This window comes from Merops nubicus, unplaced genomic scaffold (genome assembly GCF_000691845.1).
Source record: "Merops nubicus isolate BGI_N331 unplaced genomic scaffold, ASM69184v1 scaffold319, whole genome shotgun sequence".
Lineage (NCBI taxonomy): Eukaryota > Metazoa > Chordata > Aves > Coraciiformes > Meropidae > Merops > Merops nubicus.
This window is the reverse complement of record NW_008630060.1, coordinates 126,963-144,665: the sequence shown is the minus strand read 5'-3', so window position 1 is coordinate 144,665 and position 17,703 is coordinate 126,963. Positions and strand designations below refer to the sequence as shown.

At 36.5% G+C, this 17,703-nt stretch overlaps 1 protein-coding gene across 1 annotated transcript in view; it reads left to right on the top strand.

Moving 5' to 3' along the window:
- TSSC1 (tumor suppressing subtransferable candidate 1) overlaps window positions 1-17,090 on the top strand; it is a gene marked incomplete at its 5' end in the record, with an annotated part of 25,509 nt that extends 8,419 nt beyond the window's left edge. Inside the window, 4 exons of the mRNA XM_008947133.1 lie at window positions 1,475-1,611; window positions 5,064-5,231; window positions 6,428-6,595; window positions 16,760-17,090. Coding sequence (XP_008945381.1) covers window positions 1,475-1,611; window positions 5,064-5,231; window positions 6,428-6,595; window positions 16,760-16,934 — 648 coding nt within the window. The remainder of the gene's footprint in view (window positions 1-1,474; window positions 1,612-5,063; window positions 5,232-6,427; window positions 6,596-16,759) is intronic.
- Between the last annotated feature and the right edge of the window lie 613 nt (window positions 17,091-17,703).

Genomic DNA, 17,703 nt, shown 5'->3' with positions numbered 1-17,703 from the left:
TTTTTTTTTTTTTTTTTTTTTAATCCTGCATCCAGTCTTCTATGCAGTATTTTTCTCAATATTAATAACCTGCAAGTTGTAGAAGGGCTTTCAGATAGTATTTGTACTTGAAGAAGAATGGTGCTAGAGGTGTAGGTTTGGTCACAGGGTTACATCATTCATTAACATCTTGCATGCTGGGTACTCTGCATTCTTTTAAATATTTAAAAAAAAAATATTTTGGAAGACAGCAAATCTTAAGTAGCATAACCTTCAGTGGTGGAAGGGCAGTAAATTATTCCTGGTGGAACTGTAATATTAAAAAGTTAATAATTAAAAGCAAAATACAGAATTTGACATGTTACCATATACAAATGAATTTAAGCAGTATTGTATTGACAGATTATTTTTCTGTGGATGTCACTTGAAGTTTAGTTAAGCAGTATGTATGTTTTAGTCTTTTTCATCCATCAAAGTGTAGTATTTCTACTGAGAAATCTTCTGTTTACTAGAACATGTGCCATGTGTTAGGATTTAGGTAAAGGATGAAAGTGATTCAATGAGATCCAGTGCAGTAACGTGCTTTTGTGAAATACCTCTTAATGAAACATTTTGAAATATGCATGTTGTATGAAAGATGGCCAGTAAATCTATCTGCCTAGGCACTTGACATTTTTATAAATTTTGTATCTGATTAAAATGGAAGTATTTTGGTTTTCCCTCTCCCCCTTTAGCTGTTAAACAATCAGCTTTAGTAAGTGATTAGAAGTAATTTGCAGCATCTGCAGCTTTGTTTTTCCTTCATGTTCATGTGAAATGGGAGGATAACTTGCTGGGCCACTTCAAAGAGAAAGCTGATTACTTCTTACCTTCTTTTCATTAACTATGGAGATGCAGAGCTGTTTGTTCAATGAGGTGCTAGCCTGGTTTGGAACAGAACTTTGATTCTCACAGATTGTAGACTTGTGATCTAGCACCCACAGTTACTTTAGCAGGCACATAGGTGGTGACATGGACACGGGTGGCTTTGAATTTTTATTTATTAAAGCTGCTACAAGTTTATAAGAGTCTTTGATGCTATAATTCTGTTCCTACAGATAAAATTTAGCATTTTGACATGGAAAACAGTCTTGGATTTAGTTCCATTAATTCGTTGTGTTTGTCTGAGGCAGCTACAAATTTGTGCCATGTGCCACTATTGTCTATCTACTGTTTCAATGACTAATCTGAAACTGTTTTTTTTTTTTACTTTGTAAAGTAGTGCAGTGCTTCTGATATTTCTAAATACATTCCATTGCATGACCCTTTGTAAAAATTGCTTTATGAGTTACAGAATCAGCTCTAGCTTTTAATTATTTTTTTTTTAAATCCTAGGATTTTGGTAATGTGTTACATTTGCACCAATAGGCTATTATGCAGTTTTTATCTTCAGTGGAACTGGTTTTATTTTAGCATTACATTTAGAAACATTTCTAGCTTTGTTTCATTATTTTAGCTGTCTAGTTCTGCAGCCTTGGAAGGGAAAGGACAGTTAAAATTTACTTCTGGAAGATGGAGTCCACACCACAATTGTACACAGATTGCAACAGCCAATGATACCACTGTTCGAGGATGGGATACACGAAGCATGAGGTAATGAGAAATTGCAGTCTTGTTCTCTATAAAAGGCACTCTCCTTTGGAGATAACTTCTTTTTTCTATTGCTCCTAACACAATTTTTTTTTTTTTTAACATTAAAAAAATGCAGCAAAGCTATCGCTTAGAAAAGGAACGGTTGGGCTTGCATAGCTGATACATTTACAATTTAGTAAAGGGTTTTGTCTGTTTTTTTCGCCTCTCAGCTTTAATTCCGGCTTGTATATTGAGTTTTACTGCACTGTGTACTAGTTGCAAGATGATTTGTTCAAGACATAGGTTTTTCTTGAATGAAGGTGTTCTTTAATTCAGCCTGAAAATGATTTAACAACAGTCCTGCCTATGCTATGAACTGTCTCTACAGCATACTATTTAAAGGTAACTTTAATCTCTGAAGGTAATTGGCAGGTGAAGTTCACTCTTCGCTTCTCTGATTTTAATAAACAGCATACTATAGTATATTAAAGAGTGTAGCAGGCCACTTAGATGAAGCTACTGAGTCTATCAAAATCATAACCAAATCAATTAAAGCTTCGAATATACCTAATAAGGTGTTTTCTCCCCTGCTCAGTTGTGATTTTGATAAGCAAGGGAGTGATGTTGTGCACATCTGTTGCCATGACTACTAAAGCCTGTGCAAGCTTTTTTAAGATAGTGCTTTATCCCCTTAGCACATAGTAATTTATCACTAAACAGAGAAGACTGATGTCTTGTAATAACTTTTGTTGCCTTAAAGGGGGATGACTTTAAATTTAGTTCAGGTGGTTTCTGCCAGCTCAGGGGTGTAGCAATAAATCCCTATGTTAGCCAGCTTTCGTGTTTTTGCCAAAAAGGTTTTCTTAATTTAAGAAACAAAAGCTAAGAATACAAATACAATAATTAAAAGTCACTTCCCGTACGCTCTTCATTGGGTTTCCAAGTCCTGTTCTTTGTCTTGTAAAAGGATATACAAAAATCTTACCTCATGCATATATGTATATTTTCATTTCTGAAGACTATTTTAAATGAGGTGTACAAGAGGGAAAAGAAAGGTCAAAGGAGAAAGGATGAGTTTTTAAGTTGCTTTTATATTGTGATGTTTTTGTAATCATCCTATTTTTAGCATATAGCATGGAGAATTTAAGATTAAAGCCTGTAGTTCTAACCAGAATGTTAAATATTGTGAAGTCTGCTTCATGCTCTGTCTCATTAGAAGAAATATTTCTGTCTTGCATTAAATAAGTACCCTAAGTAACTTTTATGTCAGATAGATAGTCCAGATATTAACAAGATCCTCAGTGAAATAGTAGCTTGGTTAACAAAAGCAAACCCCACAATTCTGATTCCTTTATGTGAAGCTCAGGTTAGATAGTCCTTGAACCAATTTGAGTACTAGGCTATGCCAAAGAGCTCTTTGCAATGCACTTGAAAAATATGTGCAAGAATAACTCATCTGCAATTACACTGTAATACATCTAGAATGATGTGAATATTTGGTAATGACTAGTTAGGCTGGAAATAGTAGTTTAAAGTCAGAGCAGTATCAACTGTGGCAGGATAAGAAGCAAAAAATGAGAAAGGGAAGGGGGAAAAATTGACAGAAAACTGCTATACCAGCAAAGAATAAGAGAGGAGAGAAACTAAAGAAATAACTAGAAATAGCTATTTCCACAGAATGTGAATATGATAGCTGTAAGAGGGAGTAAATTATTTTGGACTTAGCAAACAATGAAGGGCAGTGGAAAAGAGAAGGTTAGTGGAAAGACTTGCAGACTAAACTAGGGACTGGTCTTGATCAGACAAGGGCTTGTGAAACAAAGGAGACAGACACTAGACTGAGTGGATTTAGAGAGATAATTGCATCCAGAAAACTCTGACTGCAAGAATAAATTCTAAAAAATATGGAGGAAGGAAAATATGAGAAGATGGATCCAGGGGCTGGAGAAAATGCTTATGTAGTCTGGCCTTAATCTTGCGATGCAATTGGGAAATTCAATGTAGGTATTGTTGCTGTAGGAAGGACAACAGAGTAAAAGGAAAAAAAATACTCTCATTTGGGAAGGAAAGGGATGAAGTAATCAGCATAATAGTTAAGATGGGATAAAGGCTTTCATGGTAAGTGCTACAGAATATACAGTGGATATATGGGAATATATACAGGAATATACAGTTAAAAATTTATTTTTAAGCCCTTTCACTTCCATGAGTGATGCAAGAAATCCAAGGAGTGAAAGGTGCAATAAAGGAGGAAAGAAGTATTTTATGACTGCATACAGGCTTGAGAATTAAAAATTTTCCCATAATGACATTTCAGGATATTAAGAGGAAATATTGAATCCAACTCCCAGAATACTGGTAGGGAGGCATATGTGACTGATAATGCTAACCTGTGAGACTCCAAGAAGAGTGTTGATGTTGGATATCCAAGTAACATGGACTATCCTGAGTAACTGCCATTACTGTCAGGACAGGGCTTAGCAGACACAAGATAGCCCTCTGGATAGGGCCTGGTAGAGTTTGAATCTGTCCTTATGGAGCTACTTTGCTTTCTATTACTAGTTAGGTATTAACAGCAAGAGAATTCTGTCTGGTCTTGACAGGAAACTGTATGTACAACACAAGAAAGAGAAAGTTTTGGATACTCTGTTTTCTGAAGAGAAACATTTTTCATTTAAAATAAAATAAAATAAAAAATAAAAAAAAAAAAAAGCTCACAAAATGTTGACAATTCTAGTGAAGACTGTAGAAGACTTACATCTAAGGAGAACTTTGGATAGTGGATTTGAGAAAACTGTTAATGCAATAGCGGAAACACAAAAAGCACCAAAATCCAAGTTTAAAAGGCAAGGTAGGGAGACAAATTGATGGAACATGTTTTGAATAAAGATGCTAGGTTGTTAGTAGTACTACAGATGTTTTCTGAAGTGGTCCAGGTGGATGAGTATGCACACTGCTGAGTGGTTTAAGGGCTGTGGGTAAATTAATGATAAATGCTAGAGCTCAAGAAGGTAAGTTCAAAATAGAGCAATAATAAAAAGCTGTTGTCATATCTATTGCATCCCTTGCATCCCGGCTTTTCATACAGGAAAACTAGATGTCATAAATACAGAAATAGTAAAAGTACTTAGGGGTGGAAAAGCTCTTATCTGAAAATATTGTGGTTTAGTAGCAGGAATTTTGTAACAGTTGTTTGAGAGCTGTGCTAGAATCATGTGGAGCCACTGTTTCCCTTTAGCTCCAGATGATCCTAATGCAAACAAGGAAAGAGCAAAGCTTCAAAGCAAGATGAGAAATCTATGCAAGCCACTGTTGTTAACAGCTGGGATTTCCCTAAACTATGCACTAGCAATGGGAACTCTAGGTCTGCGGGTGCTAAGGGGATTATGCAGGTTTCCAGGGAAACAGATTCCTGTCAGCGGAGTGCAGTTAGCTCTTTATAGACCATTTAATTTTTTTAATGTGTTTTACAGACAGATATATTGCATAGAAAATGCACATGGACAGCTGGTACGAGACCTAGACTTTAATCCCAATAAACAGTACTACCTGGCTAGCTGTGGAGATGACTGCAAGGTGAAATTCTGGGACACAAGAAATGTCACTGAACCAGTGAAGACACTAGAGGAGCATTCCCACTGGTAGAACAAATTATCTGCATGCTGTTTTGCGGGTGGATGGCTTGTGTAATTTATTCAGCTAATTATTTTACTGTTTAGGAACAATGCAAACTAACTATGTTTGTGCACAGAGGAAAGGTTTCAAAACGTGAATGTTCCTTGTGTGATTGTAAATTAAGGGTTTAGGCAATGTTAGTCTAATTGGCAAGAAACTGTCTGTAGGATTGTTGGAAGATGGGGTGCACCTTTGAGAAGCACAGCGTGGGACTTGGCTTGTAGAGGCCAGCTGGGACACAGGTGTACCTTCCCAAAGTGAGTCTCAGCTGCTCTGTCTGACATGCAGAAAAGCAGCTACTATCTAGACTTTCATTGTCAAATGGTTGAAATGTTCAGTAATTCAGCCCTGCATTTTTTTTTTCATACTCCTTCACAGCCCTTAAGCCAGAATTTGCAAGTGAGTAATTTTACTCTCTAAGATAATATTTAGACCCTGTATCTAACACTTTGGCCTGTGGCTGGAACAAGGAGAGAATCTCTGTTTAAGAGAAGATGAGCAGTTCTTATTCTTTAGAATTTGGGTTGGGGTAATTCTTACAAAATAAATCTGGACCCTGAAGCTACTTTGAGGGCAATGAAGATGTGAATTAACAGAAGCAGCATTTTATACTCTTTTTCCAGAAGATTAAAAGAATAAAACAAGAGCCATAAGACATTTGGTATTAACGTGATATGCAAAATGTAAAACTAGAAGAGAAGTATAATTCTGCTGTTGTTTTAGGGTCTATTTTAAACTCTACTGTAAGAATATTGTGAGATTTTTATTTAACGTGTTATATCTAATCCATATTTTGCTGTGGGGAAATCTTTTATAGTTAGAACTTAAGTATTTGTCTGACATACTAAACAGTGAATTGGCATGTATCCTCAAAGAATGATACCGCTGAACGGTGGGGTTTGTTCTTTGGATTTTTTTTTTCCCAAAACTTATTTGTTGAATTTTAAAGAGAGCTTACAGAAAACAGATGAAGTGGAAGCTTAAAAGCCAAATGAAGATGGCAAAAAATAATCGTTGGAATGAGGCATGTCACTTCTATGTGCACTTAAAACATTTATGTCAAAGATCAATTTTTAGTGCTGTTTTTTAAAAAAAAATCATTTAACATTGATGCACTACCTGCCAAGAGTAGCCTGTTATTCTTTCTGATTTCATTTTTTAGGGTTTGGAATGTCAGATATAATCATTCTCATGATCAGCTGATCCTTACCGGAAGCAGTGATAGCAGAGTAATCCTATCTAATATGGTATCAATTTCTTCTGAACCATTTGGGCATATGGTAGACGATGATGAACTAAGTGACCAGGAGGACCAGCATCCAGAAGACAAGTATGAAGTTTCCTGAGTTTTATGCAGCTGCTTATAGTATGTCTTTTCATTGTAATGGTTAACATGCTATTTTTTTGCTGACTAGGATTTTTGTATACAGGCCTTTCAGGTAAGTTGTTCTAATCCCCCTTCATTCTTCTTTACTCAGAGTCTTGGGTGGAATACACACTTTACATCTGATTGGCATGGTCACTGTATGTTCACTGGTAGGAAGGGGATGGTGATGTTGAGGACCAGTCCCAAAGTCCACTGGGTCAGTGAAGAGGTACACTGTATGGGAGCTCTGGAAGAAGTCAAGAACATACAGTAATCTGGGTTAAGTGAGAGCTGAAAATCCACTTTTTGTTTTTTCTCTGTATGTGTTCTCAGCAGTAGGAAATGTTACCAGTCTAAGGGTGAGCTTCTGCACAGGTGGAAGAAAAGAAGTGTGAATACGTTATTTTTTATAAGTCTCTATCTTAATATTGCTGACTTCTCTAGAAACCAGTAACTCATCAGACCTTCTTCAAGCAAAACAGAAGTTTGTTTTTCACACTCTTGATAGAGAGTAATGCATGTTATTGCAAGCATTTGTAAACACCATCCACTCAGGTGTGTGGGGAATCACATACTTTGCATGTGAATTTTGGAGGGATGGGGATTTCAGTAAAAGGTTAACTGAAATGCCAAAATAATTTTTCATCCTCAGTTTTTGTCTGCTTTCAACTTTTTCATTGTGCAATATGTGATGCTTGTTTTCCCCTCTCTGTACTTCTTTATGAATATATATATATATGTGCATATGGAGAGTTCTGTATATCTAGAGTGGGCTGAGGCTTTCTAATTTTGTAAATATGTGGTGAAGTTCAGCAAACTCTTTACAAAGTGAAGGTAATAATACTGAAACTCATGTAAAATATTTTGAGACCAACAGGATTTAGTCTGTATTTTTCTATTCGTCACAACTGTGAATATCTATGTTCTAAATGTCTGCACTGAGCAGTTATTTTGTTACTTTTGTTAATTAATTTTAGTACCAAAGCTGTCTGCAATGAAATATGCAGATTGCCTCCTGAACTATCTTTTTAAATGAAAAATAGTCAGATGGGCTGAGGAACAAGAAAATCATAAAAAAGATTCACCAGTTGTGTTTGCTAGATGTTTGAGTTAAAATTCTTAATAAAGTTTAGGTTGCTTCTCTAGTTACATTTTTAAGGTTGCTCTTGCATCTTTATTTCATCAACAAATAGGTTTGCTCCAAATAGTTTTGAAAGTTTGACTTCACTTGGAAACCTTTTTTTTTTTTTAATATATATATATTAAATAAGAAAGCTATCCCATGTATAGAAATAATTAATTTGAAATATACAAAGTGTGTCTAGAAGGCATAGGATATATAAGTCCCTGGGAAATCAAAGTGTATCAAATTAAGTACCTAGAAGAATGTTCACATCAACATTACATACTTGCTCTCTAGAACATAATTAAACTACAGCATTTTAAATATGATGTACATTTTAATTCCTTACCTTTGGGGGCTGTGATTTATTCTGTTATGGATGGAAGATAAATAGCAGTAATGGAAATGAGAAGGAGAATACATTTTTATATGGTGGGCATGTATTAGTATAAGTTACATCACAAGTAAATAGTGTTCTGACAGATGTATAGTAGGTTATCTGGAGTTCTGAATTTCTGTTGGTAGTAAACTGTGCAGATTGCCTCATTAAAACACAAATGATTGTTTATACGGTAGGATTTTTTGAAACCAAGAATATGCAAAGAAATACAACAAATATAACACATCTTCTCCTTTGGTTATGGGATGGATGTAAACCACATCCTGAATGACTTGTGTAGTAACGTAGAGCCCTTGTCTGTTCTCAGAGATTAGAAAAATATCAATACTGTATTTGTTTTCTGAATGTATTCAGCTGCTAATCCGAACCTGGAAAAGCACATTAGCTTTTGTAACATTTGCTTGGTACTGTGAGAATCTTGTTAAAAAGATTCTTGAGATACTTGAGGAACTTGTTAAAAGTTGAACTGGAAGGATGTTTGCAAGGTGCTCACCGGCTTTGAACTGTTGCCAGACAAGTGTCTGGTTCATTCTGAGTGCACTAATGAAGCAGGCCATAACAGCTGTTGGGAATACTTTTTGTTAGTGATCCACCACTGTCAGATATTTAGGCTTTAGTACCTTCTTGGAAACCCCTTTGAGGAGTCTTACACTGTTCCATGGGTACTGTCTTTTCTGTTTAAAAAAGCTTTTATTGCACAGTTTGGTGGGGTGAATGTGTGTTGGGGTGTGGTGTGGGTTTTTTTTGCTGGAATATGTTCTAGACTTCCAAGAAGGTGTTATATTCTTATGGGGTTAATTTTTATTCTGTTTTGCAGATCTAGTTTGCTATTAAATAGCACACAAATCTTGAAAATGTCTTTTTCAACTATATGTTGAAATGCACCAGGGAGGTGTCTGTGCAACTAGTATCTGCAGCCAGTCACCTTCAGACTGAGTGACCAAATCTCTCTCAAAAGGCTGAGATATCAAGTGGCAAGAATGAAACAAGCTCTTTCCTTATGGGCTACCTATTTTTCATATTCTGAATAAAATAGCTTGTAAAATACTGCTTGGATTAAATATAAAAATGGAGAGTATGTACCAGTTCTATTTTTGAAGCTGTGGGGATTTTTTTAGTTAGCAAAAGTCTTTAAAAATATTGACTTGTAAAGTAATATTTTATACAGCTAAGACTTCTGAGATCTCTAAGAGTCATGTTAATTTTTAATATATTTTGGAGTATATGTTATAATTTTTGTTGTATTCCTTGTCTGGAGGAAAAAGCAAGTAAGATGCCCATTTAATTGCTCCTTGCTTAACCATGTAGGACTATGTATGAGTCTACCCTCTTTTTTTTTCCCAGATTTGCATTTTTTTTTTTTTTTTGACAGATTTTCTGTTGTAACTGCCTATTTTTTAATGTTTACAACTGAAGAACAATTATTTGAAGGTTTTTCACTAAAAGAATACTGGTTCACTGAGTAATTAATAGATAACAGGCCAATAGTTACTGTATTCTATCCTTGCTAAGGAATTATTCTTTGAACTTTCTCCTTTGGGTGTTTGTCGGTGTATGTCTTGACACCTGGGGAGTTTGTGGTCCCATCTTGGAGAGCAGAACATGCTTGCTTAAGAAGCAATATATCTAGGTGTACTGTCTCTTCTACTTTCTAGCTGCTATTGTTGTTTCTCTCGGCAATCGTAAAAGTGTAAGAGCAGTTTCCCTGTATCATATCAAAGTTCTTCATACCCTGTATCATTTCTCTGGTGGTGACCAAAAGAAAGATTATAAAAACGGGAAAAGGAGTTTCCCTCAATATGCCTCTATAGTGGAGCCCTTGACTATTTGCAGCTCAGGGATCTTTACTATCTTCTGAATCATCTTGGCAACTTCTGACTCTTCCCTTTAGGGTTTTCTTTTGCCATCAGCCATAGTCTTGTGTTTATCTCTTCTTGCTGTGTTTTTGTTTGTTCTAAAACACGCTAGCTGTGCACATGCTGCCTTTGTGAAATGTGTCTAGAAGAAATATGCCAACTGTGTTTCTTTTCTTGCACTGCGTAAGGAAAAGGCTTCAGTGTTTTCTGTCTGGGAAGCTCAAAACCTCTGTCAAAAAGACATAGTCTAAAAAAAAAAAAAGATTGAGCTGTCTGGAGAGGAGGTAGAGGTGTGTGGACAGAGGATAGGTACAGGTGTGTGGCCAGAGGACAGCTGTGGTGTGTTCTGGTCAAGTCACTACTCTGGATAATTTAATGCACAATTCAAATATGGGAAAAAATTAACTGAGAAATGGTAAATGAAATGTTATATTCTTAGCTTAATTTTCAGCACCTTTATCCACAGGTAGAAAAAAGTCTACAAAACAAATGAAAATAGAACAGACGAGGTATTTGGGGTGCGTTTGGCTTTCAACCCCAGAACAAAGCTGGTGTACATGGATAAGAACATAGGGAGTGCTTTTTGGTGCCGCAGTCTGAACAAAACATTTCAAACATGGGGTCTTTCCACATCTGTAGATTAAGGCAGGCTTCTCCTTGGCCTCTCTGGTGTTGCAAAGGACTTCCTCCCTGCAATGATGAACTTGCCTTAACTCCAAAGCTCCTGAAGGTGTCTGGCAGTTCCCTTTTAGACATCCATAGAGCACTGAGAACTGTCTTCCTCCAAAGGGAGATGGTGCCTGTCATATCTTTTCTTCATTCTTTGGTCATCCAAAATCCTTATGTTAGTGAATGAGTCTCTGTTCAGTTGTATTAAATTAGTCATTTTAATTCTATATTGCTATTTCTAACAATAAACAAAACTAGGTTCTGGCAGTTTAGTGTGACCATCTTTATTCACCAGTCGGAATTCCTTTCCTGTAGTTATTGCAATATATTTATTTAAACTATAGATCTCTGTTTGGTATGCTGATGTTGCACAGCATGGGGAGACCATTTGTTACCAAAGAAGCACCAAGGAGCAAGGTGCATGTTGCATATACAGCAGTGTTTTCATTCTTCATGGCTTCTGTGGTCAGAACTTCGTGAGAAGGCTCAACTGATAATGGCAGACTTGCTTTTTAAGAGGAGAAAGCCTTTTTTGTGTCCATACCAGTGAAAAGATTTATATGGTCAATAGCATTTTGAGCTTATGCGTTAGTCTTGAAAAGGAAGCCATCCTTAAGCTTGATTTTGCAGAATGAGGTGCCAGCTCCCTTAGGTCTCTTTGGGGTTTACAGACTTAAAAGTCTGCTGTATTTTCACTGGCACAGCTGTTTATTAAGATCAGTATGCTACCTTCTCCCTTATGATATATTTTTTGACAGTGTTCTAATTTCATCCTTATCTTTGTTGAAGATTGTACCACAAATGCACACTAGGAACTACATTTTTTAGTGGTTTTCCTGAAGTTTTATGTTTCCATCTTTTTCACTATAGATGTTAGCCACATTGTCCTTTGATACAAACAGAAAAAGATCTAACACAAGCACTTCTCACCATTTTGCATTTAAAGCTGAGAGATGTCAAGGAATGGTCCTACCAGTAAAGTATCTCATTGAGATAGTGAAGTTTTTAATGAGAAATTAAACATAGGGACATGAGCAATCAGAGTGGATCAGAGAGAAAATAGCAGCTGTCGTCTCTGTAAAAAGAGATTTCCTTCAAAATTCCATCTGAAAAGAGGTGATGTTGTCTACTTTTTGTGATATACATGTGGTTTGGAGCTTTCTGAATAAGTAAATAATGTGGTTTCACCATAATACCTACCATGTGATCTAACATAACACTTTTGTATAGACATCTGTGATTCCAGCAGAGTGAATCTTCAGCATTAATATTTTGAAAAGTATTTGCCAAACATTCATGATAAGACAGGCTCTCAGGGTATTTTCACACAGCTGCCAATAGTGTTAATTTTGATAATTTGCTTGTGATATTTATGTCTAAGAGAATACTACAAATCATAGGATTATGCTATGGAATCAACCAGGAGACTCAATTAATTAAAACAGCTTAAATAGTTTCTGTTCTGGCAATGCCAGTATTCAGGACTTTTACTCTAGATGTATAAGAACCTGGGCCAAATCCAGAGCAGCAGCACTTTCCAATTCCTAGACTACTCTGCATTGACAACGTCTGGCTTTTCTGTACTATTTTCTTTCTTTAACCCTCTCAGCAAGTATGCCCTTCTTAATTTATTTTGTACATTAGGACAGCTATGAAACCTGTTGCATTAAAACATGCATTTCCTGCTTTTAAAGATGCCATTTTCCTGTAGAAGCAGTTCAGAAAGGTGTGGTTTGATTTAAAAAAAAAAATAATGCTTACAATAGTATGAATGGCCAATAATTATATATAAAAAGCTGTGTTCCAGTATGAATATCCTAGAATTCAGTTTTCCTTAAGAGAGTGAAAGAGGAAGTAATGTGTTGGTTAAGCTTACCAGAAACAAAGCCTTACAGTTGCTAAGTTTTCTTCTGCAGTTAAAGAGAGAGGGCATCCATGAGGCCTGTTCTGGAATCCAGTGACATTCTTTTCAGGATTATTTTTGGATGCTGCAGTACATGTTACTGCTCCACTGAATCACATCTATTTCATAGTCATTTTTAGATTACAGATGCTTTAATTTTGACTGTGATAAGGAATTAATGATTATTGGTGACTCTGAAAAGCATATTTTACTGAACATTATGGTGGCAAAACAGAATCGCAAGCACTGCAAACTTAAGTGGTCGTTAGCATGAGAAGCAATTGAAACAAAACAGCTCTCTACATGAAGACAATTATCCAGGGCTTAACAGGCTTCTCTCTCAAGGCTGTAACACAATTAACCTCAAAGTTATCCAGTAAAATGAAAGCACTTCTCCTTTCATAGGAGAAGCTGGTAAGGGTCAGGCTATGTGAATAAGACTACAAAGAGAAAGCTGTCCACTTTCAATTCTGTGGCACAGGTCTTAAATTTATGCAGGATGTAGGTAAAGATTACCAATTTCTTACTATGAGTTCTTGATGACATGAGTTTGTCGCTTTGTCTGTTGGTGCAATACAAGAACATATATAAGGAGAGGGAAAGGTGTTTTAGTCTGGCCAGGAAGTCTTTAAAACAGTACAGGCAAATGAGAAACTAAAGGAACTTTTTAAGGGGCAGGGAGACTTAAGACTAGGAAGAAAATAGTTTACAAAGCTTGCCAGGCATGACAAGTGATTCCCAAGTATGCTTGTCAAATACAGTCTAGCCACTCTATCAAGGTATTGATAGGCCAAGTGCCTACCTTTGTGGTACACTATACTGGCTATAGCAGAGCAACTACATTTTTACACCCATAGCATGCAGCTTTTATGTAAAACCATAAATCTCTGTTTTGGCAACAACCTGGATTATACGTATTATGGTATCATAGAAAAAAGTTAACTTCATATCCACCTGTGTACTCTTCCTGTTTCTGAACTTCTCAAACTGGGAAAAAAATTGAAAGTCCTAAATTCTCCTCCCTTGTCCAAAACCTGCCAAAGATCTGCTGACTATCCCAGTACCCAGTCTACTTTCCTTCTGTGTCCTGTGTTATGCATCTAACCTAAGAAGGTAAATCACCTGAGTGTAGTCACCAGGAGTTAGTAACTATGAAATGGAAAACTTCTGAGATAAGAATAATGCACATGAAAGTATAGCAGTATTCTTTTAATTGTTGCTGCAACATGAATAGAGTATTAAAGATAATTAAAATATTGAAACAGACAAAAATATGTTAAGATAAATACAAGCTGTTTTGTAGGTGTTCCACTAGTTTCTGCTGTGACCACAATCATCTTTTTTCGTAGTATCTTTATGTATAGGTAGATATAAAAAAAGTTATTTGTTGCCCTGCTTAAATGTCAGTGTCACAGCTGTTAAGTTTTAACTTCTTGCATTAACCAAATTATATTTAATATCTGGGGAGTTAGGAGAGTTTGAGCTGATTTTTATGTAAAAGCTGTGTAAAATTTCATTGAGAGGAAAGAGTTTGTTGTGGGACTCTGAACAATTTTAAGTGTCCTAGATTCACACAGATTGAAAAATAGTATGCTCAGCCAGTTCTTGGATTACCAAACAAAACACACACATAGCCAAAATTCAGACAAATTGGAGGTGTTTTCTTGGAAGTCTCTTAGCAGGGTGTAAGGTGATTTGTCTCCAAGAGATTCCTGTTTTGGGGAGGGGGAACCAAAACAAAAACAAACAAACAAAAAAACCCACCAAACCCAAACACCACAAACAACTGTGCTCCTCCTTCTTTAGTTATTTTGAATAGTCTTTCACATTCATGAAATAAGCTCTTTACCCATCACATAATTTAAAAACTAGTCTGTTTTCATTTATATTGTTTGTAAAGGATGCTAACGGACAGCTTCTTTTGGTTTATTGCTCCTGACACACATATCATTCCAAGTTTGTTTCTACCACAATTATCTTACATAGTATCTAGCTCTTATACACCAAGTGATCACTTCCATAAGGATTTTCTCAGCTTCTCAATAACTGTCTCGAGGCTATGCCATTCTTATGCACAAGTAGTCTATGCATAATATTATTAGAGATCTACACTATTTAAAACAAAGAAACAAACAAACCCCCTGAAAACTAAAGTCATGTAACATGTAATGACATACTTTCTTTTTCTGGGAAGTCACAAAATTACTTTCATACCCAAGAAGAAATTCAGTGTATAGACAAGAGCAAAAGACAGTTAAAAATTGTATCTTTAAATGAAAATGCCAAGCAGAAGTTCGTCTGCAGGGTTCTTTCCTGAACACTCGTTCCCCTATGACTTCTGTAAATTAAATTAGATGAACTGTGTTATTTAAATGAGACACTGAAACAACTCCGAGCGCACAGAAAATAGTATAATCTAGAAGCTTATCTGTCCTTGTTTATCCAACCTTTGGTTAACTGAAGCTCCTGGTTAACTGAAAGTCGGCCGTGTCCCCTGACAGCCATGTGCACTGTGCATTACTCTCCTGCTTATCCGCAGAGACATCTGAAACCTTCGGAATAATGGAGTTGTGGGTAAGTGGGTGAGCACGGCGTGAAGCACATTGCTGTCTGGGGACATGACCAACTTTCATTTAACCAGGCATGTCAGTTAACAGGAGGTTGGAAAAACACATTGCGGGAGATGAAGTGTCTCCATGTGTGTGTTTGGTAGCTCTCTGCTGTTAGATGGCTTGCATCAAAGTACATATTCAGGAGAACTGCAAAACAAACCTGCTCTGTGCCATTAAGCAGGGGCTGGGTGATGTTTGTGCTATGACCCTTTTTGTTGGTTGACCTTAAAGGTAGCATAAGTAAATTACAAAAGTCCTTGAAACTCAGTATCTGAAGCTTTTCTGCAGTGTCAGACTGCTTTTGGTTTATTCATTGAATTCGACTGCGTTGTAATTACGGTGTCAGGTTCACAGCTGGTTAGGCTGGCTGGCTGGAGCAGAGATACCTTGCAAGTGATTCAAGGGAGATGCCATATACACCTTGTGAGCAGAGACACATGTTTTCAGAGGGCAGCAATAAAGGGCAAAGATGGCCAATAACAACACTTCACTTCCATAGTTGCAGGAACTGTTTAAATGATTGAGCAGTATTCACAAGGCTCTGTGGCTTTGCTTTCTGTTGGGAGGATTTCAGCTGTAAGACAAGGCAGTTTCTGGGAGGCAGGGGGATGCTTTGGAAAGGCTGACTGATTCCTGTCAGACAGAGGTGATCCTCTGTGGGTGAGGGAGCTCCAAGGTCATCCTCTGAAAACTCAGCTGTGCTGTAGCTACAGAATAAGGCACTGTGGCGTTGCTCTAAGAGGAGGGACTGACTCTGTGAGTGGAGGGAAGGAGGGATGTCCTCAACTGGCAGAGCAGAATCAATGTCTGTTGAGTGGTTTGGATTTCAGAGAATTGCCTGAATCTGTTCTTGAATATTTGCGATGCAAAAGAGAATCTGTCTGTCTCTCGTGATGTAGGTGACCAGGAGCTTGTTGGGTGTTGTAGTGAGAGGTGAGGTATACAATAACAGAGGAGACTCCACTGGTGTTGTAAACTCTAGGAATGGGAGATAAAAAATAAAACATTAAGACTAGTGCCTCCGTCTCTCTTCCATTACTCTGGAGAGAATGGGTCCAGGATGGCAGCACAGGAGAGACTGTAGTGTTAACTACTGCAACTTCTTACCTATCTACACATCTCTAATAAGGTTATATATTATCTGGAGAATTCAATTAATAACAGAGGGGAAGGAAGGGATAGAACATGGTGAGAGAAAATATGTTGATAAAAATGTGTGTTTAAGTACATTTAGATCACCCGTTGTAGTTTAGCTTGCCTGGGAGACAAAGAGAAGTTTAGTGTAAGTCTGAGAGGCTTGGAAATACACTGAAGTTGAGAATGAGATACTTTGTCCCTGTATATGTGGTCTTTAACATCAAATTCTCTGCTATCTAAAATATAGGTAGGTGCAGACATCTGGTGTAGAGTATTTCCTTAGACTCTACTACTTCATTTTTGTACTTTAAATGGGAGGTTACGTGTCTAGATTTTAGTGACACTTAATATTGCCTTTTAAATCAAGTGCGTTCACAAGTCCTTACTATTTTCTTTTTTTCTTTTTTTCCTTTTTTTTTCAATTCTAGGATTAAAGAACCCCTTCAGGACAGTGTAATAGCAACCTATGAAGAACATGAAGATAGCGTGTATGCAGTTGAATGGTCCTCAGCAGACCCGTGGCTATTTGCCTCTTTAAGTTATGATGGGAGACTTGTAATTAACAGGGTTCCCAGAGCTCTTAAATACCACATATTGTTGTAATTTGCTTAGATTATGATGAAGTTATCTTGATGTACAAAATTGATAAGTGTTTAGGGTTTTTTTTCAGGATCCATTTTTATTGAGTATAAATGTTAAAATTTTATTAAGAATGTATTCACTAATATAGACACTTAATTTGTCTTTTGTATTTGCCTTGGAAAACTGTGTTGCATTTTCTGAAATCTGCGCTAGTTAGATGAAATTTTTTTTTTTTTTTTTTTTTTGAGGGGCTATTCACTTTGTGAATTATAAAGTTTCTGGACATATTGGGTATTTTCCATAGTGTTGCTCTATTACTTCAACTTTATGCAAATATAGTGGATTACAGAGGTGGTTTTATGCTGATACAAAACTAGGACAATGTAGAGTGCATGTAGAAGTGATTTACTCGTTTACAAGAATATCTTCTCTCTGATATAAGCAGCCTTCAACTCTTGGGTAGGGCCACATTCTGCTAACTATTCTGGTCATTTTTCAGTGTAAATACAGTTGGGATAATCTTAAAAGGCTTTCTCAATTGAGTCTAATATCTTAAACACGTTTTCTCCCACTTTGGATATCCTAAGAAGAAATGTTAATCGTGAAGATGAAACTGTCAAAATATATTTATTTAAGCCTTACAGTAGTATCAACAAAGTACCATCCTGTAATTTGCAAACTAAATGCAATTTTGAGCTATGTCTTGTTATTGGAAACAATATTAGCCTTTACTGAAATCTCTTGTATGCTCATGTAATGTATTATCCCATGTTTGTAGATCTTAGTTGGG